At 43.1% G+C, this 26090-nt stretch overlaps 2 protein-coding genes across 3 annotated transcripts in view; one reads left to right on the top strand and one right to left on the bottom strand.

Moving 5' to 3' along the window:
* LOC112253491 (serine/threonine-protein phosphatase 2A 56 kDa regulatory subunit delta isoform) overlaps nt 1–19019 on the top strand; it is a 49260-nt gene extending 30241 nt beyond the window's left edge. The window contains exons 4-17 of the mRNA XM_042323255.1: nt 5770–5969; nt 9335–9445; nt 9569–9661; nt 11818–11948; nt 12292–12351; nt 12454–12562; nt 12683–12736; nt 12851–13021; nt 13295–13422; nt 13747–13848; nt 14042–14114; nt 15513–15551; nt 15678–15794; nt 16212–19019. Coding sequence (XP_042179189.1) covers nt 5770–5969; nt 9335–9445; nt 9569–9661; nt 11818–11948; nt 12292–12351; nt 12454–12562; nt 12683–12736; nt 12851–13021; nt 13295–13422; nt 13747–13848; nt 14042–14114; nt 15513–15551; nt 15678–15794; nt 16212–16349 — 1526 coding nt within the window. The 3' untranslated portion in view covers nt 16350–19019. The remainder of the gene's footprint in view (nt 1–5769; nt 5970–9334; nt 9446–9568; nt 9662–11817; nt 11949–12291; nt 12352–12453; nt 12563–12682; nt 12737–12850; nt 13022–13294; nt 13423–13746; nt 13849–14041; nt 14115–15512; nt 15552–15677; nt 15795–16211) is intronic.
* Nucleotides 19020–19678: 659 nt separating this feature from the next.
* Nucleotides 19679–23077, bottom strand: LOC112253461 (male-enhanced antigen 1). 2 transcript variants are annotated; one of them, XM_024425436.2, is made up of 4 exons: nt 22336–23077; nt 21715–22006; nt 21471–21543; nt 19679–21312 (listed from the first exon to the last, which is right to left on the bottom strand). In XM_024425436.2, exons 2-4 carry the CDS (start codon nt 21976–21978, stop codon nt 21149–21151), a joined length of 501 nt encoding a protein of 166 aa, XP_024281204.1. In that variant the 5' UTR covers nt 21979–22006; nt 22336–23077; the 3' UTR covers nt 19679–21148. The 2 variants fall into 2 exon arrangements, with proteins under 2 accessions (XP_024281204.1, XP_024281198.1); XM_024425430.2 differs by having other exon boundaries at nt 21471–21567; nt 22336–23059.
* Nucleotides 23078–26090: the final 3013 nt, after the last annotated feature.

Genomic DNA, 26090 nt, shown 5'->3' with positions numbered 1-26090 from the left:
CGACCCTCGGCAGCAGCTCGGTTTTTCTGGGAATGTTCAAATTTGAATATTCTGGGAAGTGGGATTAACCCTATTGGATGAACTGTGTGCTGCCAAGTGTTGAAGTGCTGCTATAGGATAAAACGGATTATAATTGTATGTTTTAATTATATGTTTAAGGGAAGAGTAGATCGCAGCTTCCCATGGCATGTTAAAGTCTGCAGTTGTATTTCAGAGATCACAGAGGATTTGAAGCTTGGACGCAAATGGATGCAGAGAATAAATGATAGGTCCTATTGGTTGTTTTAGCTAGCCACTTGGAGTGCATTGTGCGTTTGGGAGAATTCTGTGAAAGAATAGGGAGTGAACTAGAATTACTTATGATACAATAACTGATCCATACTGCTGATCTCTCAGAGCACCGGAGATCTCAGCCCATATAGGTCAGAGGTCACATTGGTGTGTTATGCTACATTCCTCCCCAGAGCCCGTGCGTGCGTGTGTATTTTGTGTTAGAGCTGGGCGATATGGGATCCAGAATTATCAGTTTCTCCCTGACCAAGGCCGTCCTCCACTGATGTTTGGCTGGGCGGCCAGGTCTAGGAAGAGTCTTGGTGTTTCCAAACTTCTTCCATTTAAGAATGATGGAGGCCACTGTGTTCATGGGGACCTTCAATGCTGCTGAAATGTTTTGGTACCCTTCCCCAGATCTGTGTCTCGACACAATCTTGTCTCTGAGCTCTACCGACAATTCCTTCGACCTCATGGCTTGGTTTTTGCTCTGACATGCACTGTCAACTGTGGGACCTTATATAGACAGGCGTATGTCATCCAAATCATGTCCAACCAATTGAATTTACCACAGTTGGACTCCTATCAAGTTGTCGAAACATCTCAAGGATGAACATTGGAAACAGGATGCACCTGAGCTCAATTTCGAGTCTCATAGCAAGGTGTCTGAATACTTATGTAAATAAGGTATTTCTGTTTTTGTTTTTTTATACAGTTGAGAACATTTCTAAAAAGCTGTTTTCCATCTGTCATTATGGGGATTTGTGTGTAGATTGAGGTAAAAATTTGTTTTCATCAATTTTAGAATAAGGCAATAATGTAACAAAATGAGGAAAAAGTAAATGGGTCTGAATTAATTTGCTAAATTGTAATTACTTCGCTACTATGGCCTTACCTCCTTACTCCATTTACACACACTGTATATAGATTTTTCTATTGTGTTGTTGACTGTACTTTTGTTTATCCCATGTGTAACTCTGTGTTGTTGTTTTTTGTCGCACTGCTTTGCTTTATCTTGGTCAGGTTGCAGTTGAATATGAGAACTTCTTCTCAACTAGCCTACCTGATTAAATAAAGGTGAAATGAAACAAATGTAAACATTCCGAATCCACGGTATCTCCCAGGAGAAAGAATCAAGAGTGAGCGAAACGGTGCCCCTCTGTCTCTCTATGTTTAGGCCATCTGATGCTGCCTAGTCTAAACAAGTTTGACATTTGTTGCAGCCCGTAGCATTTATTAAGGCAAGTGAAGCCAGCGGACATCTGGAGTCCTTTGTCAAAACATGTATAGGCAATTATTTGTATCGGCTTTGAGCTAAACTGAGTGAGCTCAACTGAAGAAAGTGTCAAAGGAAGTCAGCTTGGATTTGGCGTCACTATTTTCAAAACCCATTGACAGCGTTCGTCATTTGACAGAAAAACTAGATTTGTTGCATCTTGTTGTGTTGTCCTCCGGTGGCTAGTTAACCAGGTAGCTAAAATTGGCCCTTAGGGATTTGGCCCTTTTGGGATTTGTTTTTACTTAATTCTCCTTACTGGCCAATGATTTATAACGGCAATTCTGATCCAACCATGAATTCATACATTGTTGTACCCCTGGCCTTAGAGGATGGAAGTTCCATATGTAGCTTGATGTAGAAGGCTAATGTTAACTGGCTAACATTGCCCATGAATGGAAGTTAGGCTAGCGAGCAAGCATTTCAGCCAGGTAGACATCGGACATCAACATTCTTTAAGTGTGTATGGTATGACAGTGATAGACCGTTTCATCAACATTAAAGAGAGGAGGATGGCGTTGACGTTTCTCTACAAGTAGGGGGAATCAACATGTTTTTCTACTTAAAATCAAATCACATTTTATTTGTCACGTGCTGAATACAACAGGTGTAGACCTTACCGTGAAATGCTTACAAGCCCTTAACCAACAATGCAGTTCAAGAAATAGTTAAGAAAATATTTACTAAATAAACTAAAGTAAAACATGTAATAGAATGTAACACAATAACGAGACTATATTCAGGGGGTATCGGGGAGTCAATGTGCGGGGGTACAGGTTAGACGAGTTCATTTATACATGTAGGTAGGGGTAAAGGGACTATGCATAGATAATTAACATTTGATTAATTTGTGTAATTAATTTGTTAAGCAGTCTTATAGCTTGGGGGAAGAAGCTGTTAAGGATCCTTTTGGACCTAGACTTGGCGCTCCGGTACCACTTGGGGTGCTGTAGCAGAGAGAACAATCTATGACTTGGGTAACTGGAGTCTTTGACAATTTTTTGGGGGCCTTCCTCTGACACCGCCTAGTATATAGGTCCTGGATGGCAGGAAGCTTGGCCCAAGTGATGTACTGTGCGTACGCACTAACCTCTGTAGCGCCTTACGAGCGGATTGTTGTGGAAGAGAGACTGTATATTCTTCAAACAGCAACTTTATTATACGATTTGCAAAAATGGAGCGGTTAACAATCACTCAATGGTGCAGAGTTAAGAGCCCAACGAACAGAGTTGGGTCTCGGCTTTTATAGAAAAAGTACAACCTCTTTCTATACGTGGCAGTTAGCAGATAGTAAAACAGGGGATGTGTCACATGGTACGATCGCACCCAAACGGCTCTTAGCTGTGCGCCCAGTCTTAAGATTAAGTCACACAAAGACAAGTTTGTATCTGGTTAGAAAAAAACATAAGCATATAACAAGAGATAGTTCTCTGCGTAAAAAAACAGCTGGTCTAATTTGTCATTTTCCACCACATCTCCTCCCCATTTCAACCTAAAGGAAAACGACTTCCAAGCATTTTCATCAAACGAGCATTACAATGAGGGAAAAGGGTTAGATTTTCTTACACTTAGTACATTACAATCGTAAATTACCCGTTATCATTGAGTTTCAAACCTTCACATAGTGATAAGGGTCACCATGATGGCAATGGCCCTTAACTCAACCTTGGGAGCACCATTTTACAGAACCTGCGTTGTGGGTATGGCCTATGGACATGCTGCACCATTTGATTCAATGTTTTCACCTCGGAGTTCTGTATTATCATGGTCTTCATCAGACATGTAATCAGGCATAGGAAATAAATTGGATAAATAGGGTTCTGGGGCGTCTCCTTAAGGGGTCATTAATGGCATGGCGAGAACAGGACTTGGGTTCCCCAGTGTTTTATTTAAAAAAAAAAAAAAATTGTTACCAACACACTGCTACTGCCTTCGACATAAAGCTTTTTTTTAATGAAAATGAAAACGTGTCTTTCACGAGGTTGGAGTAATAACATGTTTAACTACTTCAGACATCGGCTCAAATCTAGGTTGTGCCTTTACATTTTGTGACAATGAACAACTGACTTCTCAAACCCCAAACCCCGGCCTGGCCTACTTAGTCTGCTTCACAAGCGTTCCCAGAAGTGTCACAATGTTGCATCTCTGTGTTTAGAAACTCTATGGTCAGATCCCAAATGTCACACACACACACAGACACAGGTGACAGGACCACTTTTACCAAGGTAACCTCCCACCCTTAAATGGGCAGCTGAACATTTTGTCTCTGATATTTTGATTAAAAGACTCCAGTCACACAGTTAAATGAAATTGAGCAATATTCCACATTACTTCTAACTAATACATTTCTTGTTTTAGAAACATTACAAAGCATGGTCATCTGTTTTTTAATGTAATTATGGGGAAGACATGTTTTGTCTGGCCCTGCAGACGACCACACATGGGGCCACAACCCCTAGTTTGGGAAACGCTGGCCTAAATGGCTAGGGCTGAATTGAAATGTTTCTTACAGAAGAAATACTGTATGAAACACATAAGCATGGTAGCAATTAAAAGTGAGATTATGGGAAAATTATTAGACCAAAGTTGAAGACACAACAGTTCCCCTGACACAAGGCTGAATCTAAACATTACACTGTTGATTTTATGTGCATTTTATATTTACTGTACTCTCATTTGTTGATTACGAAATCTGAAAATACCCTGGATACATTCAGTAACATAAGACTATTCCTGGAAAATGTGGGGTAGGTGCAACACAAGAAATGATACGGGTTTGTGTGAGAGGATTAAACTGGTGTACAGTTCATAAGTCATTTCAGTGCACTTTTATGACTCAAAGAAGAGTATTTAACTGTAAAATGCTTCTTTGAGCTCTCCTAGTTGTGCTTTTTTTTGGAATTAGAGCAAGCACACTTCTATTTGTGTCAGGTGGGCATCATTTGAAAGTTTGCTCTATTGCTAACATGACTTAGCTAAGTTATAAAATAAAATAAAATACGATCTTACGGTGTTAGGCTTTCACAAGGCAATTCAGAGAAACTGATCATCATTTTGGTGTGCGTCGGAGTCCTGAGTGCGTTCATGTGCGTGTTCCGCGGCAAACTTTTTTCGCAATAGCTAAACGGGCTCATTCTGTTCAAAACAACCCAGGGTATTATACCATGTCATCTTGTAACTGTACATCAAACGTAGTGATCATAACTGTTGACACAGTATATGACATGAGTTTCATGATATGGAAATGTGAAGGGCAACTTCTTGTCGTGTGTGGTTCTCAAGTTCAGAAGGTCTGTCAGTCAAAACCCTTGAAGTGCAGAGCCTGAGCTCGAACTTCATTTATAGCATGTTACTGTACAGCCACCGCATTCCAATTTAGGCGCTTATCAGCGCCCAAATCTGCAATTTGCTAAGTGTGAAGGGCTACCATTATGCAACAACACACTAGTCACACACTCTAGGTCACGTGTCTGACTTATTCTACGGAGGGCCGAGTGTGTGGGTTTTAGCTCCTCCCTTGTACTCGATTGATGAATTAAGGTCACTAATTAGTAAGGAACTCCCCTCACCTGGTTGTCTAGATCTTAATTGAAAGGGGGAAAAAAACAAAAAGACAGCAGACACTACGCCCTCCATGGGATGAATTTGACATCCCTGCTCTAGATACACTGACCCACCCATAGGCCTGTGTGTGAGGAGGAGTCTGAATTCCTCCATGGTACAGTGTGGGGCCCTCTGCGTGAGTGGACACGTTTCCTTTCTCTCAGGTCCGTGAAGGGGCTGAAAACTACAGGAGACCTTGATGTACATTGTCCAGGAGAAGGGGGGTGTAATGACTCTGACACTTTATCCTCAATGTTAGCCATGAACAAAATGATGGGATCAGAAAATGACAGACCAAGTGTATAATATTTTCTGAAGGTTAAGAATCACTAGCTTGTCCAGGGCTCCCCAACCCCATTCCTGGAGTGCTACCCTCCTGTAGGTTTTCGATCTAACCCCAGTTGTGACTAACCTGAATTAGCTTGTTAACCAGCTAATTATTAGAATCAGGTGTGCTAAATTAGGGTTGAAGCGAAAACCTACACGACGGTAGCTCTCGGGGAACAGGGTTGGAGAGCCCTGATCGAGCCTAACCCCCAGACATGCAACCCCCATTGATAACCCCCATTGATCTAACCCCCTGCTCTCTCTCTCTCTCTCTCTTTCTCTCTCATCCTCAGATGCACCTCTTATCGACCGGGAAGAGCTGTTTGTGCAGAAGTTGCGCCAGTGCTGCGTACTCTTTGACTTTGTCACGGACCCCCTAAGCGACCTGAAGTACAAGGAGGTGAAGCGTGCCGGTCTGAATGAGATGGTGGAGTACATCACGCACAACCGCGAAGTGGTCACCGAGTCCATCTATCCAGAGGGTGTCATCATGGTAAGAGGAGAACACACACACAAACTCTAGTGAACATGCATGCAGTCGCACCACAGTCAGAAGAGCATTCGGAAAGTATTCAAACCCCTTGGCTTTTTCCACATTTTGTTATGTTACAGCCTTATTCTAAAATAGAATAGTTTTTTATTGACTACATGCAATACCGGATAATGACAAAGCCAAAACTCTCAAGCTCTGTCAGGTTGGATGGGGAGGGTCGCTGCACAACTATTTTCAGGTCTGTCCAGAGATGTTTGATTGGGTTCAAGTCCGGTCTCTGTCTGGGCCACTCAAGGACATTCAGAGACTTGTACTGGAGCCACTCCTACGCTGTCTTGGCTGTGTGCTTAGGGTTGTTGTCCTGTTGGAAGGTGAACCTGATCTGCAGAGAAGAATATGAGAACTTCCCAAATACAGGTGTGCCAAGCTTGTAGCGTCTTACCCGAGAAGACGGCAGGGTAGCCTAGTGGTTAGAGCGTTGGACTAGTAACCGGAAGGTTGCAAGTTCAAAACCCCGAGCTGACAAGGTACAAATCTGTCGTTCTGCCCCTGAACAGGCAGTTAACCCACTGTTCCTAGGCTGTCATTGAAAATAAGAATTTGTACTTAACTGACTTGTCAAGTTAAATAAAGGTCAAATAAAAAAGACTTGAGGCTGTAACCGTGCTTCAACAAAGTACTGAGTAAAGAGTCTTAATACTTATGTACATGTGATATTTCAGTTTTTACATTTTGTATTAATTAGCAAAAATGTCTAAACTTGTTTTCGCTTTGTCATTATGGGGTATTGTGTGTAAATTGATGTGGGGAAACATGTATTTAATCCATTATAAATAAGGCTGTAAATGTAACAAAATGTGGGGAAGGGGTCTGAATACTTTCCGAATACACTGTGCACTCTTGACACAATGTGGAAGGGCCAACATTTTAATCACATGTGGGTGTAAACATGCTGTCACCTCACCATGCTACATCCTGACTCTCTAATGACTTCTGCCTGGCCTCGCTCAGGATTCCACCCAGCACAGTGGGGGGAGAGAATCAACATCAAACCCTTGAGGAGCTTCCAAAGTCCATTTATTTATTTTGGTGATGAGTCAGATCGCGCCAAATCCCTCCGGAAGCCTTTAAACCCGGCATCTCTCCCTCTCTCCTCCCCTTGTCATACACTCTTACTCTCTCCTCCCCTCTGAGTTACACCTACCCTCTCTCCTGCCTCCTGGGGTATTCTCCTGCCCCCTGGAGTATTCTCCTGCCTCCTGGAGTATTCTCCTGCCTCCTGGAGTATTCTCCCTCTCTCCTGCCTCCTGGGGTATTATCCCTCTCTCCTCCCTACTTAGGTATTTTCTACATCCCTCCTTCCCCTTGTAGTTCTCTCCTCCCCTCAATCCGTCAATCAAATGCATTTATAAAGCCATTTTTGCATCAGCAGATGTCACAAAGTGCCATACAGAAACCCAGCCTAAAACCCCAAACAGCAAGCAATGCAGATGTAGAAGCACGGTGGCTAGGAAAAACTCCCTAGTAAGGCCGGAAGCTAGGAAGAAACCTAGAGAGGAACCAGGCTATGAGTGGTGGCCAGTCCTCTTCTGGCTGTGCCGGGTGGAGATTATAACAATACATGGCCAAGATGTTCAACATTCATAGATGATCAGCAGGGTCAAATAATAATAATCACACTTACTACCAAGAAACAAGACCGAGTATAGCCCACAACGATCTCCCCCACGGCACGAACCCGAGGGGGGGCGCCAACCCAGACAGGATGATCACGTTAGTGACTCAACCCACTCAAGTGACGCACCCCTCCTACGGACGGCATGGAAGAGCACTAGTAAGCCAGTGACTCAGCCCCTGTAATAGGGTTAGAGGCAGAGAATCCCAGTGGAGAGAGGGGAACTGGCCAGGCAGAGACAGCAAGGGCAGTTCGTCGCTCCAGTGCCTTTCCGTTCACCTTCACAACCCTGGGCCAGACTACACTCAATCATAGGACCTACTGAAGAGATGAGTCTTCAATAAAGACTTAAAGGTCGAGACCGAGTTTGCACCTCTCACATGGATAGGCAGACCATTCCATAAAAATTGAGCTCTATAGAAGAAAGCCCTGCCTCCAGCTGTTTGCTTAGAAATTCTAGGGACAATGAGGCCTGCGTCTTGTGACCGTAGCGTATGTGTAGGTATGTACGGCAGGACCAAATTGGGAAGATAGGTAGGAGCAAGCCCATGTAATGCTTTGTAGCTTAGCAATAAAACATTGAAATCAGCCGTAGCCTTAACAGGAAGCCAGAGGCTAGCACTGGAGTAATATGATCAATTTTGGTTCTAGTCAAGAATCAAGCAGCTGTGTTTAGCTGTGCTTTATCCAGTTATCCTGGATAGTAGAGCATTGCAGTAGTCTAATCTAGAAGTGACAAAAGCATGGATGAATTTTCCTGCATAATTTTTTTGGACAAAGTTTCTGATTTTTGCAATGTTACATAGATGGAAAAAAGCTGTCCTTGAATCAGTCTTGATATGTTTGTCAAAAGAGAGATCAGGGTCCAGAGTAACGCCGAGGTCCTTCACGGTTTCGTTTGAGACGACTGTACAACCATCAAGATGAATTGTCAGATCCAACACGATATCTCTTTTTTTCTTGGGACCTAGAACTAGCCTCTCTGTTTTCTCCCAGTTTAAAAGTAAAACATTTGCCGCCACCCACTTCCTTATGTCTGAAACACAGGCTTCCAGGGAGGGCAATTTTGGGTCACAGCCTGCTGCCTGGCCTGCACCCTATCTCATTGTGGAGCTAGAGGAGTTAGAGCCCTGTCTACCTCGGAGGCCCTCTCTCCCTCTCCGCTTGTGACACATTTTTGCGCTGTGCTCAACGAGTAATAAGTGTGCGCTTCGGGGTGATTAATTATCCACCACCTTCTCCCTTTCATCTTGCTGCTGTCGTCTCTCCCTCTCTCTCCCATTGTGAGTGTTCTGTAACGATGCTGAGGTCTCTGGAGCTGTGGAGCCAGGCAGGCTATTTCCAGCATCTCTCTTTCCTCAGTGCCAGAGGGGCTCTGTGCGGTGGCAGCCTCAGGCCCAGACAGGAACTAGGTGCTGGGGTTGCTTTATGTCAGCTGCAGCTCTCCCAGTGGCCGTGTTAGCAGGGCTAACCTAAACGGCTTTTACCAGGGCCCACTTGGGTCCTCTCTCGACACCACCCGTTTGTCAAATGATTTGTGCTCTGATCTAGTGAATGTCATTCCTTTTGTGTGGCATAAGACTATCGGATGGATTGTGCTGTGTTTTCCTAAATGTGCAAATCGGAGGATAGCTTTAGCGTTGTTGATTTGTTGCCATGTTGACTGACACCTCTCCTCTGCCTTGTTCAGTTTTCAATCAACCTGTTCAGGACCCTGCCACCATCCTCCAACCCCACGGGGGCTGAGTTTGACCCAGAAGAGGACGAGCCCACACTGGAGGCTGCTTGGCCACACCTACAGGTGACGGTTTTTTATTTCTCTTCTTGAATTTGGAATTTTAAGACTAGAAAAAAGCTATTTCCATGCAGTATTGTCCGCCTTAAATCACACCAACGTTTGTCCTCTTTTGCTTCTTCTCTCCAGCTGGTGTATGAATTCTTCTTACGGTTCCTGGAGTCCCCTGATTTCCAACCTAATGTCGCCAAAAAATACATTGACCAAAAGTTTGTACTGTCTGTAAGTATCCCTCTGGTTACAACACAAACAGTGCTCCCTGTAACTGCTGAGCTGTTGAAATATCTAACCCTTTACACTCGTGGGACTTGACCTATATGGATAGGGCTAAATTGAAATGTTTTTTACAAAATAAATATGAAATGCATATGCATGGTAACAATTGAAAGGGAACAGTTTGGAGATGATGGGGAAATTATTAGACCAAAGTTGAGGACACAACAGGGAATCCAAACATTACACTGTTGATTTTATGTGCATTTTACATTTACTGCACTTACTGAAAATACTCTGGATACATTCAGTAATATAAGACTATTCCTAGGAAATGTTGGGTAGGTGCAACATAAGACAAAATAATGACAAGGCTTTGAGTGAGAGGACTAACTGGTGTCTCCAAGTGGCCACACACACCTCTCCAAACTGTGCACAGTTCCTAAGCTATTTCAATGCACTTTTATGACTTAAAGAAGAGTCTTCAACTATAAGGTGTTTTTCTGGGCTCTCCTAGCGATGCCGTTGAGGAACTGAAGCAACTACACTTATATTGTTTTGTTTGGAACACAACCTTGCATCCCTGCCATCACACAATTACTGTTGTTGTTTACGTAATCCAAAACACGGCAATCTGGGTCAGGTGGGCATCGTTTAAAAGCTTGTTCTGTTGCCAACATGACTAGATCTTACAGTGTTAGTCTTTCAAAAGACAATTCAGAGAAACAGATTGCAATTTTGGTGCGAATAGAAGCAAAAGTCACGAGTGCATTCAGGTGTGTGTTCTGCGGCAAATTTTCTTCACCATAGACAGACGGGCTCATTCTGTTCAGAACTACTCAGGGTATGACGGCATGTCATCTTGTAAACTGTACGTCAAGCATGGTGATCAAAAACGTTACGACATGAGTTTTATGGTATGGAAATGTGAAGTGCATTTGGCTTGCTTGTATGACATCAAAGTGCTATTTCTTGTAATCCTCACTGTCTCCTCTTAATGTACAGCATTTCCCTCACTCCGACAACGAAAGATTTGCAAAAGTTGTCCAATTTCACGGGAGGGAACTACTTGTCGCGCGCTGCTGCGCTCAGGTTCAGAACGGCTGTCAGTCAAAACACACACCGCGCTGTGACGCGCAGAGCCTGAGCTCTGACGTCATTTCCAGCATGTTACTGTACAGCCGCTGAGTTCCAATTTAGGCACTTATCAGTGCCTAAATCTGCCACTACTTGGCAATATGTGTACAATCCTAGCGCCCAGGCAGTCAGCAATGATGCTGTTTACGTGTGTGTATGAAATCAAATCACATTTTAGTGGTCACACATATTTAGCAGATGTTATTGCGGGTGTGGCGAAAGGCTTGTAGCGAAAGGCTAGCTCCAACAGTGCAGTAGTATTTATAATTCACAACGATACAAGTAATGTATAAATATTAGGACGAGCAATGTCGGAGTGGCATAGACTAAAATATAGAACAATATAATACAACATACACATATGAAATGAGTAAAGTAGTATGTAAACATTTATTAAAGTGACTAGTGTTCCATTTATTAAAGTTACCAGTGATTCTATGTATATAGGGCAGCAACCTCAAAGGTGCAGGGTTGAGGAACCGGGTGGTAGCCATCTAGTGATGTGTGTATGCGTGTTTACTCATACCCTGGCCAGCTTCCGTCTCCCTCCCACACAGTAGCGAGACATGAGAGCTGAGAGGGAATTAGCAGGGGTCACTCTTCTCCATCTGACCACATGATGCTTCCCATCCACCACTGCTGGGAATGAATATTAATAATGACTTTAGTCAGCCTAATCACTGTGAGTGCTGGCCTGGGCTCCAGAAACGCATTGCTTTGCATTATGTTATGGGGAAACCCAGCCGCTATGACATCTCATAGAAATCGAGTTTTGTTTTCACCGCACCACCTGATACTGTGTGCCACGTTGTCTTGAACACTTCAGCGTGTTGGTCAATGAAAGTCGTGTGTGTTTTGTCTGATGAGTATTTTCGAACTTTGCCTGATTTTCCAAGTATTTTTACTCCTACAATTACAAGCATCCCATTTGTATCTTTTGTATTGAATACGGTGCTAGTTTCTCGAATATGCATTGATGTTTGACACATTAGATGTCTGATCATGCCCCCCCTCATTCCTCCCCACAGCTACTGGAGCTGTTTGACAGTGAAGACCCCAGGGAGCGGGACTTCCTGAAGACCATCCTCCACAGGATCTACGGCAAATTCCTGGGTCTTCGGGCCTACATCCGGAGACAGATCAACAACATATTCTACAGGTGAGAGAGATGGACTTTTATACCCCCTTCCACACCAGGTAAGTCGGTCTATAGAAATAGAATTACAGGCACACTCCATGTGGCTGGCGGTCCACCTGACACAGGACGTTGACTTGTTTGGGGGGGTGGGATGCCTGTTTTTAGTTACTCTATTTCTATGTGTCTGTCTCGCCATTGAAATCTGTTCGAGAGAGTCTGTCAGTTCTTGTGGAGAATAGATCATGTAACTGCAACACAGAAGACCTGCAAGGTTGTCGAATGTTGAGGTTGCGTGTAGAAAATGTGTCAGTATATCTGTTGTCTGTGCCCTTTTAGTTGACCTTGGCCTGCTCTCATATTGCAGGTTTATATATGAAACCGAGCATCACAATGGAATCGCCGAGCTCTTAGAGATCTTAGGAAGGTGAGTGCACGGTGTACTATCCCGTCAACACATCATCTCTTTTACAATTTAAAAAAAAGAAGATGAATCTAAAACAAGTCTCCCCTTGTCCCTCGTCCCCAGCATAATCAACGGCTTTGCCCTGCCATTGAAAGAGGAGCACAAGATGTTCTTGATTCGAGTGCTGCTGCCGCTTCACAAAGTGAAGTCACTCAGCGTCTACCACCCACAGGTACCATAGTGCTCTGAAAGGCCCCCTCCCTTACACAGTGTGAGGGTCAGACATGACTCTCCTATATCAGCTCCTGCTGAAATGCTCTCACTCGCACAACTTGTCTATCTCTCTCCACAGCTGGCGTATTGCGTCGTGCAGTTCTTGGAAAAGGACAGTAGTCTAACTGAACCAGTGAGTTTGGCATGTCTTCAACTGGGGATTGTCAGCCAAAGGTTCTTAGCTGGGTAATATATGGTTTTATACAGAGTGAATGTTAATGTTGTGTAAATTATTTGACCCCCCCAGGTGATCATGGGCTTGCTGAAGTTCTGGCCTAAGACCCACAGCCCCAAAGAGGTGATGTTCCTCAACGAGCTGGAGGAGATCCTGGACGTCATCGAGCCGTCTGAGTTCGTCAAGGTCATGGAGCCGCTGTTCAGACAGCTGGCCAAGTGTGTTTCCAGTCCACACTTCCAGGTACACTACGCCTGCCTCATGCTCACTCACACTGCTGTGTTTACTCATTCAGCTTCACTGGCCCACACATAACAGAATATGGCATTGCCTTCAGGAAGGAAGAAATAACATCATGCCAATTGAAAGTAATTTGTCTTAGAATCATGTTCGATATTCTGTCGTGGACAGAGTGAACAAGCACAGGAACTATACCGTATCCACAATGGAAGAAGACTGCCTTGGTAGATTACAAGGGGCGTATTGTCTGACGGCCTCCTTTTTTGGGTGCTCAAGGTGGCAGAGAGGGCGCTGTACTACTGGAACAACGAGTACATCATGAGTCTGATAAGTGACAACGCCGCCAAGATCCTCCCCATCATGTTCCCTGCTCTCTACAAGAACTCCAAGAGCCACTGGAACAAGTATGACCCCTGCATCCAAGTCAATTTAAAAGATCAATGCTCCTGCTAAACTGATGTGCCTCCAAAACAAGCCTGGCAACTATTTGTCATCGCTGGGTTCGCATTTTGAGAGAGGAAATCAATTCATTGTTGTAAGGGAAGAACAGATAATGCGCTTTGTGCAGAAATATTTTTCTCCCCCTTAGAAAATGGGATACTGGATCCTTTTGAATATAATCCAGAAAACAATTGATGTCCAGCACTCGCTGAAAAAGGCATTTCAATGACTCATTGTATGTTAACCTGCACATATTGCAGTGTGTTAAATGCCCTTCCTATGTCTAGGACAATCCATGGGCTGATCTACAACGCCCTGAAGCTCTTCATGGAGATGAACCAGAAGCTGTTTGATGATTGCACCCAGCAGTACAAGGCTGAGAAACAGAAGTGAGTCCACTGGGCATGCTCCTAGATCTGCATGGTCCTCTATTAAATCAGCCACTTCTCTTCTTTTTTTTTCTCTTTTTTTCTTCATGTAGAACTATTGATCCTCTCCCTCAAAGCACAGTAAAATGCTAAGCCAGCTAATTTCCTGGTTGGCTCCAACTCAAAGTTGTTTTTGTTGCTGATGCGTTTTCAGAGAGAAGTACAAGCTGAAGGAGCGTGAGGAGGTCTGGCACAAGATCGAGGAGCTGGCCAAGCATAACCCTCAGGTGATCCCTACTGCAGAATGCCAAAAAACAACACAACCCCATCCCCGTCCATTATGGAACATTCACATCACACTGTTCCAGGGAGTAGGCTCAGGAAACGAGACTGTGCTATTTATTTCCACATTAGACATTTGTAGATGGACACTGCGTAATAGTATTTTTTTTTTTTTTGTGTGTGTGTTGTATGTAGTATCAAATTAATGGTCCCTAGTAACACGCTTCCTGTCTCATTATTCTCCAAATGCATTCCATAATATCACTGTCGCCAGGAGCAACCGAAAGGGAGAGAGAACTCCAGTCCTCAGTAATTATGTTGCTATGGTTGTGTGTGAAATTGTCTGTACAGTAAGAGGTTTGAGGGGATTTTTTGTGGGGTTTTAAACAGGGTTATGCTTGAATTAATTTGACTTTATAAAGTCCTTTTGTTCCAGACACATCTAATTATCACCATTGATCGTCTCTCGTGACTGATTCCCAGCTCCAAGGGCTCAGGAACAAAGAGCTGAAGATTTAATTAAGAGGAATTGTGTTTTAGTGAATGTAGCCTAGATGTGTGTGTGTGTGTGTGTGTGTGTGTGTGTGTGTGTGTGTGTGTTGGTAGCTATGTTTCCATTAACACTTTAGAAAGTTCGCATAGAAAATAGATGCCACAATTGCCTGCAACGGTGTGTTTCCATTTAACTGTCTTGTGTTTATTAAAAACAGCTGGATGTAATGACGTCACCCCAACAACAAAATCTGCAAAAACCCAGATTGCCAAATACAAAATGATGGTTGAAGTGTTTCTATTATCCATTTAGGCAATGAATAAATTGGCATCAGCGTGTATGCCCTCCCACCTCTGTTTCATGTCACGTAGTCCACAAAAGATAGCATGGATAGAAAGCAAGAATTGACTAATATTTGCCATATATGATTCTAATGTGCCAACGTATGGCATCGGCCCGTGGCATGGTGAGACTTGCACTACTGTACATCTGATATAATTAAATGGCTTTTCTGCCAACCAGAAAAGCAAGGCAAAGCAATTTGGGCATTCTTGAAAGTCAGGTCAATCGCTGTCCTGCATAGAAATGTCATTTTTAGAGTTGAAATGTAGATTTAGAAAGCAGTAAGCGTTTAGAAAATAAATGTGGAGTGGGGCTTTCTAGTCACGTGCTGACGTGCCCTGCGTCCCTTCAAAAATGATTCAGCAATCATCATTTAAAAAAAAATCTCTTTCCATCAATTTGTCACAAGAAAGTTTGACAAATTGCATTACACGTCTTACACGTCGCAATGTTTCTTTGTTGTTGCGACATTGCGTTTGTCAAATTAAACCTGGGTCAATGGAAACCTGCCTAGTGTCTGACTGAGAGAGAGCAAATATCTGTCTTTTAACCTATGCTTTATCTGCAGGTTAGCAAACTCCGACCTGGTCTCCACCCACAAGAAGAGGTCTGCTTCTTTTCTTACTGAATTCAATGGGCTGTCTGATGTTGATCTTGGTACATTCGTGGGTGTGTTTCACAGTCGGTATCCAGACCAGATCCAACTCATTTGTTTCTATCTGTAATTTTCCAGTACATGATGTACAATGAGAGTCCGGGAGGGGTGCCCTTGTACTCCATGGAGACAGAGATGCCCACTGCTGAGGACATTCAGCTGCTGAAGAAGACTGTCGAGACAGAGGCCACACAGGTACAACTACCAGCACACGTCGAGGTACACCACTCTCTACATACGCCCACCTGCAGGCTTTTTCCCCAGCCTAGTAACTTACTAATCAATTGATCGTCAAGGCCTTAATTTGTTGAATGACAGGTATGTACTCACACCCCCCGTAGCCACATACAGTACACCCTGCAGGCTGTTGTCCCAGCCTAGTATTAATACACCTACCAGCCAATCAATGAATCAAGAAAAATCAACACTTTTGTTTCACATGTTCATTTATGTTTGTCTTTCTACGTTTTTAAAGTTGTAAACTAATTCTTCAACTCATGTCAGTTTCACAATTCACCAGTCCCCGTCTGTCCATTTGAAAAGTTTCATTGCTGTGTTGGATATGGCCTTGAACTAACAGTCTCACTTTGCTCTACGTATATTCTTCCATAGGGGATGAAGGACATCAAGAAAGACAAGGTGTTGATGCGGCGGAAGTCGGAGCTGCCGCAGGACGTGTACACTATAAAAGCCCTGGAGCAACACAAGCGAGCAGAGGAGTACCTGACGGCCAACGAGGAGGCCCTCTGACCAGGGAGCAGTGGCACCCTCCATGCCTAACTCCCCTCCTGTCCGTCTCTCATCCAAACAGTTGCCTACTGTACACCTGATAGCCCCCTCTTCGCCTCCGCTTCTCCCCCCCCTCCACCCCTCAATCTCTGCCGGAGATCCCCATCTGCAGAAAACCAAGGCCATCAGAGTTAGACAAGAACACACACTCCTATACGCACACATAGGAACATACACACAGACGTACAAATTGTTCCAACTTCCAAATACTCTCATATACTTGACTACAGTGGGCTGATTGCACGAGGACAACCATTATACAACAGTAGTATTAAGTGTAAGCATCCGTGAAGCATGTTTCTTTGTTTTGTTTCTGTTTTCTTTCGGATTGGTTTTGGTTGTCCTCATGTTCCTCCCTCCTACTGTGATGTGCTGAAAGGGAACGACCAAAGCATTACCTATAGAGGGCAGTCGAGTGAATGGTGGTCCCGCTAGCTTGTCTGGAGTGAGGGGGTGTGGGTTATCTGATTGGTTTGGTGGAAAATAGGGCCATGCTCTAGTCTAGCTGGATGTCCAGTGGAAGTAGTGATTCTGCTCTGTTAAAAAACAAAAAAACAAACTGACAGTTCATGTCCAGGCAGCATAGTACATTTTGGGGAAGCCAAGTCTGGGACACAAAGCTTACAAGGCAAAGCAATGACATGAGAGGACTAGGAATCAAGATGGCTGCCTTTATCTTAATTTAATTAATGTATGTCAGTCTCTTCCATGAAACAGTTTTTCTCACTCTTTAGTTGTAGCTTCATGAAGTCACCTCTTTGCATCCTTAAATCATGGCCTTACAGCATCTGTTGAATTACATTCTCCCTGTTTATTAGTCGTAAGCTAATAGCATGATTGTAAGCCTAGAAAATTGGTGTATGCAGGGCAGTCAGTCCGGGTCTCAATTTACTGTTGAGTGTTAGAATAGTAGAATACACAAGGTGGAATTGAGATATTTGGTTGTGCATCAGCAGTTTCCTGCTTGTCAGTCACTGACAGTCACTCAATTAGCCCATGTCCGCTAACATTTTTTAGATTGGTAAGTTAGTCTACCCAGTTATCTAAACTTGTAGTTATCATGGCCAAATTACGGACCAGGCATGAAGGGCACTTGCCCAGGGGCCCTGATCTCCAGGGGGCCCCCCATTGATTTAGGTAGTCACTTAACTCAGATATTTATTTAACTATAGATATCATATTAACATGGCATAAGTCATGGCAACATGTGTAGAATTGCAGAAAATTAGCTGTAAAAACTGCACATTTCTCTCTGCCCCACGGCAAAAAGAGTGAAATGACTTATAAAATAGTTTTGCCCGCGAGGTGCCCACCCCTTACCAATATCTCGCCTAGTTCCCCCAAAAGGCGTGAGAAAGCAATCACAATCATCTGCTTGCTCTAAGAAGTGGTTTTTGTTTTGGTCGGTTTTTGAGACTTGTTCACAGAACTGATAAGGCTTTTCATATGTTAATTCCTAGCCGGCCGGGCCACTATAAAGCACTTGAAGATACAGAATAAGTTTTGAACAAATGTCTAAACTTGTAATAGAGCTCCTGTTGAAAAAATGTTTATTGTATTTTTATAACTAGAGGTGTAGCTCAAAAACAAAATCATGTCGCTGTGTCAAAAAGAAACCTCAGAAACCAATTCAGTTAAATCAAATCAAACTGTATTTGCCACATGCGCCGAATACAACAAGTGTAGACTTTACCGTGAAATGTTACTTACAAGCCCTGAACCAACAGTGCAGTTCAAGAAGAAGACCATATTTACCAAGTAGGCTAAAATCTAAATGAACACAATAAGAATAAGATAGGATGTCAGGGTAATATTGTCCTCAGGTTGTTGGTCTTTAGGAAAGGCAACCATAAGCTGCTGCAGTGTCCGTCCATCCTTTTCTCAAAGATAACCTTCTCACTCTGCTCTGTCCAGACTCTGACTGTCATGATTGTTATCCATTCCTTCCTTCATTATTATATATGTGTTTTATTAATGTTTCTGGCCCAATGGGTAACATCTCCTCTGCCTCTTTAGTTATTCCTCTGTAGCCATCTTCTGGCCTTTCTATCTTATGTGTTTGTGGATTTATGTTTCTTATTGATGTAAATGCACCTCTGTTGAGGTAGCCTCATTGCGGAAAGGAAAACGGTTATTTCAGTTCAAGTGTAGGGAATCTCTACAAAATATCATATTCCCCTTTCTCCTCTAAACCGGCTTGATTCAATGGGTCTCTTTCTTAACCTAAGCAATATTTTTAGTTGAAACAAACTCATGCACTTGAATGGTGTATGGAAGTGCGCAAAACAATCCTCCTCATAAGACTATCTACAGATAGAAAAATATAGAATTGCTTTACTAGCACATATGGGGAAAAGGAAAGGCTGTGGTTACTGTTGCAAATGTGTACTGTATATTGTAATGTATATTGCTTAGGGGTGCACCCCTACCACCCCCTTGTCCTGTAGGTTAATCCCACTCACCCCCCTTACTCCTCCTCCCTCCTTTTGTTTCTGGTTTGTTTTCTTCCACTTGCTGCGTTAGGTCATTTCTTTGTCGTATGGTCTCGTCTATTGAGTTGTCTGTCAATCACACCCAACAGTGGGGAATTACTCACTCCTAAGGCTGCTGGGCAAAGTGAGTCGTCATCGCACACATACTTAGTTAGAGGCTGGCTGCCAAAGAGTTCCCTCCCTCAACATGACCTTACAGTCATAACGTTAGAGCAGTCTAAATCCAAGCTGCTTTTTATCCGAGCTGCTTTTTATATCATCTGAGTTGAATTCCTAACATGTTTATCCTTACACATAAAAATACACTTTTTTTGTAATCACAGTAGCGATAACCTCTACATTCTCCCTCGGTGGAACAAAAATCTCATCAGCTCAGATTGGATTTGCCAAGTCTTGTCTGCACCGAAGACCTATGCTCTAAATTGTCTTCTGGTGAGGTTTGAAAATGTTACCTGTGCATGAGACATTTGTATTTATAAACAGTATATCAATAAGTCGCAATATAGTTTTAAATATTAATTAATAGAAATAATGTATTACTGTTCTCTCACCTGACTGAGCAAGGCACATGCATTCCTATTGGCCATGCTTCCAGAAAGTAGCTGTTGAGACATTCCAGACTACAAGAGATAGGTAGCATTGTTCCAGGGCACTACAATGCCATGGCTGGGTGGTGACTGATGACATGAAATGGCTCAGTTTGTCCAGCAGCCACACACAAACTGAAGAGGACATTTTTTTTTAAACATTTCCACCCCCCCCCCCAGGTCTGACACTAATCTTAAGCTGCTTTCCAGGTCATATGTACATATGTTGTACTTTAATTAGGTAGAGCATTACATAGTATGAAAGTCATATTTTGTACAGATGTTCATGTATGTACAGAACAAAATAAAGTAAAAAATTGTGGACATCCATTGAGTTTGGGAATCTGTTATCCTCACAAACAATATCCATCATTGATTGAACTAGCTAATGTACCATGAATTCTGCATAGGGTCAAGAAAGACTCGGAAATTTCCATTAATTTATGCCCATATACTCACTGGCCAGTTTATTAGGTACACTCATCTAGTACCGGTCAGAGTCCCGTTTCTCTCCAGAACAGCCTCAATTATTCTGGGGGTGGATTCTATGAGTTGGAAAAGTACCACAGGGATGTTGGTCCATGCTAACGCTATAGCAACATGCCGTCGCTACAGATTGGACGGCGGCACACCACCGCCACCAGCCTTTACCATTGACACCAGGCAGGATAGGTCCATGGTCTCATGCTTACGCCAAATCCTGACTGCTATTAGCATGGGGAACCAGGTTTCGTCAGAGCAGGCAATATTCTACCAATCACCAATTGTCCAGTGATGGCGATCACATGCCCACTGGAGCCACTTCTTGTTTTTTAGCTGATATGAGTAGAACCCGGTGCGGTCGTCTGCTGCAATAGTCCATCCGTGACAAGGATCAACGAGTTGTGTGTTCCGAGATGTTTTCGCTGACTGGATGTTTTTGTTTGTCGCTCCATTCTCAGTAAGCCCATGAAGGCAGCAGTTTCTGAGATACTGGAACTGACGATCATACCAAGCTCTAAGTCGCTTAGGTCACTCGTTTTGCCCATTCTAACAGTAACTGAAGGCCTGCTTTATATAGCAAGCCACATGACTCACTGTCTGTAGAATCTTATCAATTTTCTGGAATGGGTGGTGTACCTAATAAACCGGACAGCTTATATATTACGTTCAACAAAAACTGATTTAATAGTATTATAATATGGTAATCACAACCAATAGAAAGTATTACAAAAACAAACAAAGGTAATCTGATGTTGGAAAGGGTGGTTGGAATGTCTCAGGAAGCATTTGGGGGGGGGGGTATAATAGTGCTTCTGTACTCAAGGCCAAACTGTCATTGAGCCTCATAATACGTACTCCAGTACACTGATTCAAGCTCCTCCAGGGCAGAAACGGTAAGAATTTGCCTGATCTGAGAGACAAAATATACTATACTCATTCAAACTCCTTCACAAACCCTACAAATGACCTTAAGCAGCAGGTTAGGTGTAGTAGGTACCAAGAGCCTCCTTTGAAAAACAAATATTCATCAGAAATATCATCTAATGAGAATTGGACTTATAGGAGTTCAATCTCTTGAGAATTGAGACACCTAACACCTGCTCAGAGAGGACCTCAGTGCAGACTCCCCTGGGGTAAGTGTGTTGGTGAAATGCAGGACAGAGTTAAAGACAGACTGAGGGAAGGAGGCAATTCAGTCTTATTTGTGCTCTAGCCTCAGGCCTTCTGAGCTTTGGCGAGTCTGGAGTGTCTGCTGGACCATGTCCTTCCACTGGTCGTCCGAGATCTCCTGAGCCCAGGCCGGGATGGCCAGAGAGGGCAGGGCCACTGCTGCCATGGTCCTCTTCACCAGCTCCACGTGGTCTGAAGGAAGGGATGGACATCAGTACAAGGCACTACATTCAGAGAGCATTTGATTGAAACTTCATGATTCTACGAGCTATGGTCAATCCTAAGGCATTATAAGTATACCCCTGTATGTAGGGGTACTATGGATGAACTAAGCAAGGCTGCGTCCTCACCTTCATCCATGGGGATGGAGGCTGCGCTGCTGTGTGCTCCTTCTGGGTCTTCATCACTATCTGGGGGAGGGGGCTGGGGAAGATGCAAGCCCATCAACTGTGGGGAAGTCAATCAAGTTTGATAAATGTCTTGACAAGCAACATGTCAGCTAACATTTCACTGACTTGTCTTTATAGAGATGATAAACACATGACACTGATTGAAAAACTAAACTGATCATATTCAGAATATAGGGTTCGATACCTCTATTCTCTCCTGGACTTCTTGCAGTTGCTCTGCTACTGGGGGCATATCCTCAGGATGGTCCCCTGGTGCAGCATTTAGTCCATCAGGGTCCTGGTTTAGTGGCTGGTAATAGTAACCTCCATTATCATCCTCCTCCTCTCCACTCCACTCCCCGCCCACCTCAGGCACCCCAGCGTCCGACGGCCGCTCCTGGCCTAGCTCCTCCTCAGAGTTCGGTAAGATTCTCTCAGGACCCATCTCGAACGCAATCTCCACTTCCATCCACGTAGGTCGGACTCAGGCACAAGCCCTGGATGTGTTGGGGTAGAGAGCGTCATTGTGACACTGCACAGCAGTGATATACAGTACTCAATCCGGACCTGAGGCTATTGACTCGAAGGGAATCATGCACGAGCATGGATACAGATACTAATCTAAGTTATCTGTCAATCCATCTACCTGCTGTTATCGAATAGCTAAGTAAAATTGATTTAGCTTGACTGCAAGCTAAAGACGATAGCTTTTATTAGACGTCATAAGCTAACCGGCTAGCTAGCTCATATAGGATGACAGACAGACTGCCCGATGAGGGACACACCAAATGCAGGTGAGATTATTATAAACCCCCATTTCACTAACCTTTGAAAGTTAGATTTTTTTCAATGTTTTGGGCCACCAGCCAGCTACTGTTGTGGTTCCTGTTCCCGTATGTCAATGAAACGGAAATCGAGGCGGATTTGAAGTCATCGCGTTTTGATGCCAGGGTTCCGTTTGGGAAGTACGCCATCCCATGTACCCATAGGAGACTGGCGGTACTGCAGTTTAACTGACGCCGAGCCCAGAAAGACAATTCCAATTGACGTCCCCATTTGGGAATTTTGAAAATGTTCTTCTCAAAACGACACTTTCGTTATCACCTTTATACCAAAAATATCAATAGAATGTTTCCATGAGCTGTCTTAGATGTTGATTTTTTCCCCCAGGCACTCACAGCCGAAGTTAACATTGTATAGTCATCTTGTGACCTTGGCTGCGTTTCATACTCATAAAAGACACACCCTCGTTTTATGGACAGAAAAGAGCAGAGGCTCTGAGCTGTCCGATCAGGTCCATTGTCCACCAGTTTAGCCTCGCCTTATGCCCTTGGGGGTATCCCAGTCACCATCTTGGATGTCTGTCCAAACGATTAGACAAACAAAGGAAGTCTGCAACGTAAGGCCCTCAGCCTTCATTTTTGATCGAGTTTGAGAGTATATAATTATGTTCAAATTCGGGCCTGATTACGCCCCATAATTCAATTCGCAATAATTCTACATCCGCTAAGAAAAGTCTGCCGACACTTAGAACACCAACCTCAGTATGGATAAATTAACATAAGTGTAAGTAAAACGGTTAGAAAATTGTGCCTCAACTTGAGACATCTGTGGCATTGTGTGTGTGACAAAACTGCACATTTTAGTGTGGCCTTTTATTGTCCCCAGCACAAGGTGCACCTCTGTAATGATTATGCTGTTTAATCAGCTTCCTGATATGCCACACCTGTCGGGTGGATGGATTATCTTGGCGAAGGAGAAATGTTCTTGAACAGGGATGTAAACAAATTTGTGCACACAATTTAAGAGAAATCAGCATTTTATGCTTATTGCACATTTATACAATCAGTGGTGACCTGTCATTCAGGGCTTGTTTTTCAGAAAATTATATTTAAACTCAGCAAAGAATGAAACGTCCCTTTTTCAGGACCCTGTCTTTCAAAGATAATTCGTAAAAATCCAAATAACTTCACAGATCTTTATTGTAAATGGTTCAAACACTGTTTCCCATGCGTGTTCAATGATCCAGAAACAATTAATGAACATGCACCTGTTGAACCATTGGTAAGACACTAACAGCTCACAGACTGTAGGCAATTAAGGTCACAGTTATTAAAACAGTTATTAAAAGGGGTCTCCCTTTTCCAAGCTTAAAAGTATAAACATTTACACACAACACCATGGGCCAGAAAATATTTTATACATTGGCCATGCTGTCAATCCAGCATGACTTCTGCTGTGTTCAAAACAACTGGAAACTCGGAACTGGGAAATCTCAGACTTTAGTGAGTTCAAGACAACTGGGAACATGGAAAAAAAACAAGCTTGTACTGAACGGTTAGAACGGTCATCCATCTCGGAATTCCAGGTCGGGAACTCGGGCCTCTTTTCTAAAGTGCTGACATGAAGATCACCGATGTCATGATTCGATCTTGTTTTTTTACAAGTTCCCAGTTGTCTTGAAAGCACCATCAATCCAGAGAATGCCAGGTTAATCACAAAGTTTGCACAGCACAACAAGGCTGAGTAAAAATATGTCTTGTATACTGCTGCATAAATTATGTAATATCCCAGGGAGATATGTGTTTTTAACCTTTATTTAACTAGGCAAGTCAGTTAAGAACAAATTCTTATTTTCAATGACGGCCTAGGAACAGTGGGTTAACTGCCTTGTTCAGGGGCAGAACGACAGATTTTTACCTTGGCAGCTCAAGGATTCGATCTGGCAACCTTTCGGTTACTAGTCCAACGCTCTAACCACTAGGATACCTGCTGCCCCAACAGAAGCAAGCTGACATAAACGAAAAATAACAAAACCTTGACTCTTACGATACAGGTATTTGGAATATAGAACAAAAACATCAATTAGAATTAATTTGATATATCGCCCAGCCCTAGTTAGACTGAATTTAAAATAGATTTAAATTAAGATTTTGTGTTACTGGCATACACACAATACCCCCTAATTTCAAAGTTAAATTGTTTTAGAATTGTCTTGCTTGAATAAGTATTCAACCCCTTTGTTATGGCAAGCCTAAATTAGTTCAGGAGTAATAATTGGCTTAACAAGTCACATAATATGTTGCATGGACTCACTCTGTGCAATAATTGAGTTTAAAATTATTTTCATCTCTGTGTCCCGGACATACAATTATCTATAAGGTCCCTCAGTCGAGCAGTGAATTTCAAACACAGATTCAACCACAAAGACCAGGTAGATTTTTCAATGCCTCGCAAAGAAGGGCAACTATTGGTAGATCGGGGGGGAAACAAATAAATACATAAAACAGACATTGAATAACCATTTGAGCATTGTGAAATTATTACACTTTGGATGGTGTAAAAAAATACAGGTGTCCTTCCTAAATCTGTTGCGGAGAAGAAGGATACCGCTTAAGGATTTCACCATGAGGCCAATGGTGACTTTAAAAACTGAGGATAAATTAACAACATTGTAATTACTAACCTAATTGACAGAGAAAAGAAGGAAGCTTGTACAGAATAAAATTATTCTAAAACATGCATCCTGTTTGCAATAAGGCACTAAAGTAAAACTGCAAAAAACTTGTCTAAAAAAGTCTTTTATGTCCTGAATACAAAGTGTTATGTTTGGGGAAAAACCAACACATCACTGAATACCCATCGTCGTATTTTCAAGCATGGTTATGGCTGCATCATGTTATGGGTATGCTTGTCATCGGCAAGAACAACAGAGTTTTTTGGGGGGATAAAAATAAATGGAAAAGAGCTAAGCACCAACAGAATCCTAGAGGAAAACCTGGTTCTGTCTGCTTTCCAACAGAGAGGTGGCTTATGACAAATTCACCTTTCAGCAGGACAATAACCTAAAACTGGAATTGCTTTCCAAGACATTGAATGTTTCTGAGTGGCCTAGTTACTGTGTTGACTGCTTGAAAATGGTTGTATAGCAATGATCAACTATCAGCTGGAAGAATATTTAAAAGAATGTGCAAATATTGTACAATCCAGGTGTACAAAGCCCTTGGAGACGTACTCAGAAAGACTCACAGCTGTAAATCGCTAACATGTATTGACTCAGGTGTATTGTATTGACTCAAACCAGAAACCGTGGATAGATGGCAGCATTCGCACAAAACTGAAAGCGCAAACCACCGCATTTAACCAGGACAAGGTGACAGGGAATATGGCCGAATACAAACGGTGTAGTTATTACCCCCCATAAGGCAACCAAAAAGGCAAAGCATCAGTACAGAGACAAAGTAGAGTCGCAATTCAACAGCTCAGACACGAGACGTATGTGGCAGGGTCTACAGACAACCACGGAATACAAAGGGAAAACCAGCCAAGTCGCTGACACTGATGTCTTGCTTCCGGACAAGCTAAACACCTTCTTTGAGGATAACACAGTGCCACCAACGTAGCCTGCTAACAAGAACTGTGGGCTCTCCTTCTCTGTGGCTGATGTAAGTAAGACGTTTAAGCGTGTTAACCCTCGCAAGGCTGCTGGCCCAGACGGCATCCCTAGTCGCTTCCTCAGAGCATGTGCAGACCAGCTGGCTGGAGTGTTTACCGACATATTCAATCTCTCCCTATCCCACT

The sequence above is a fragment of the Oncorhynchus tshawytscha genome, linkage group LG01 (assembly GCF_018296145.1).
Source record: "Oncorhynchus tshawytscha isolate Ot180627B linkage group LG01, Otsh_v2.0, whole genome shotgun sequence".
NCBI lineage: Eukaryota > Metazoa > Chordata > Actinopteri > Salmoniformes > Salmonidae > Oncorhynchus > Oncorhynchus tshawytscha.
Note: the sequence above shows the minus strand (reverse complement) of the source record. Positions and strands in the feature narration are given on the sequence as shown.

What these genes read in the sequence shown, in the direction of transcription:
- LOC112253461 (XM_024425430.2), bottom strand. Translation starts at nt 21,978, where the DNA reads ATGGAAGTGGAGATTGCGTTCGAGATGGGTCCTGAGAGAATCTTACCG. An exon ending in AAGTCCAGGAGAGAATAGAG is followed by an intron (nt 21,568 to 21,714) that starts GTATCGAACCCT and finishes ACTTCCCCACAG; the next exon opens with TTGATGGGCTTGCATCTTCC. An exon ending in CTCCATCCCCATGGATGAAG is followed by an intron (nt 21,313 to 21,470) that starts GTGAGGACGCAG and finishes CCCTTCCTTCAG; the next exon opens with ACCACGTGGAGCTGGTGAAG.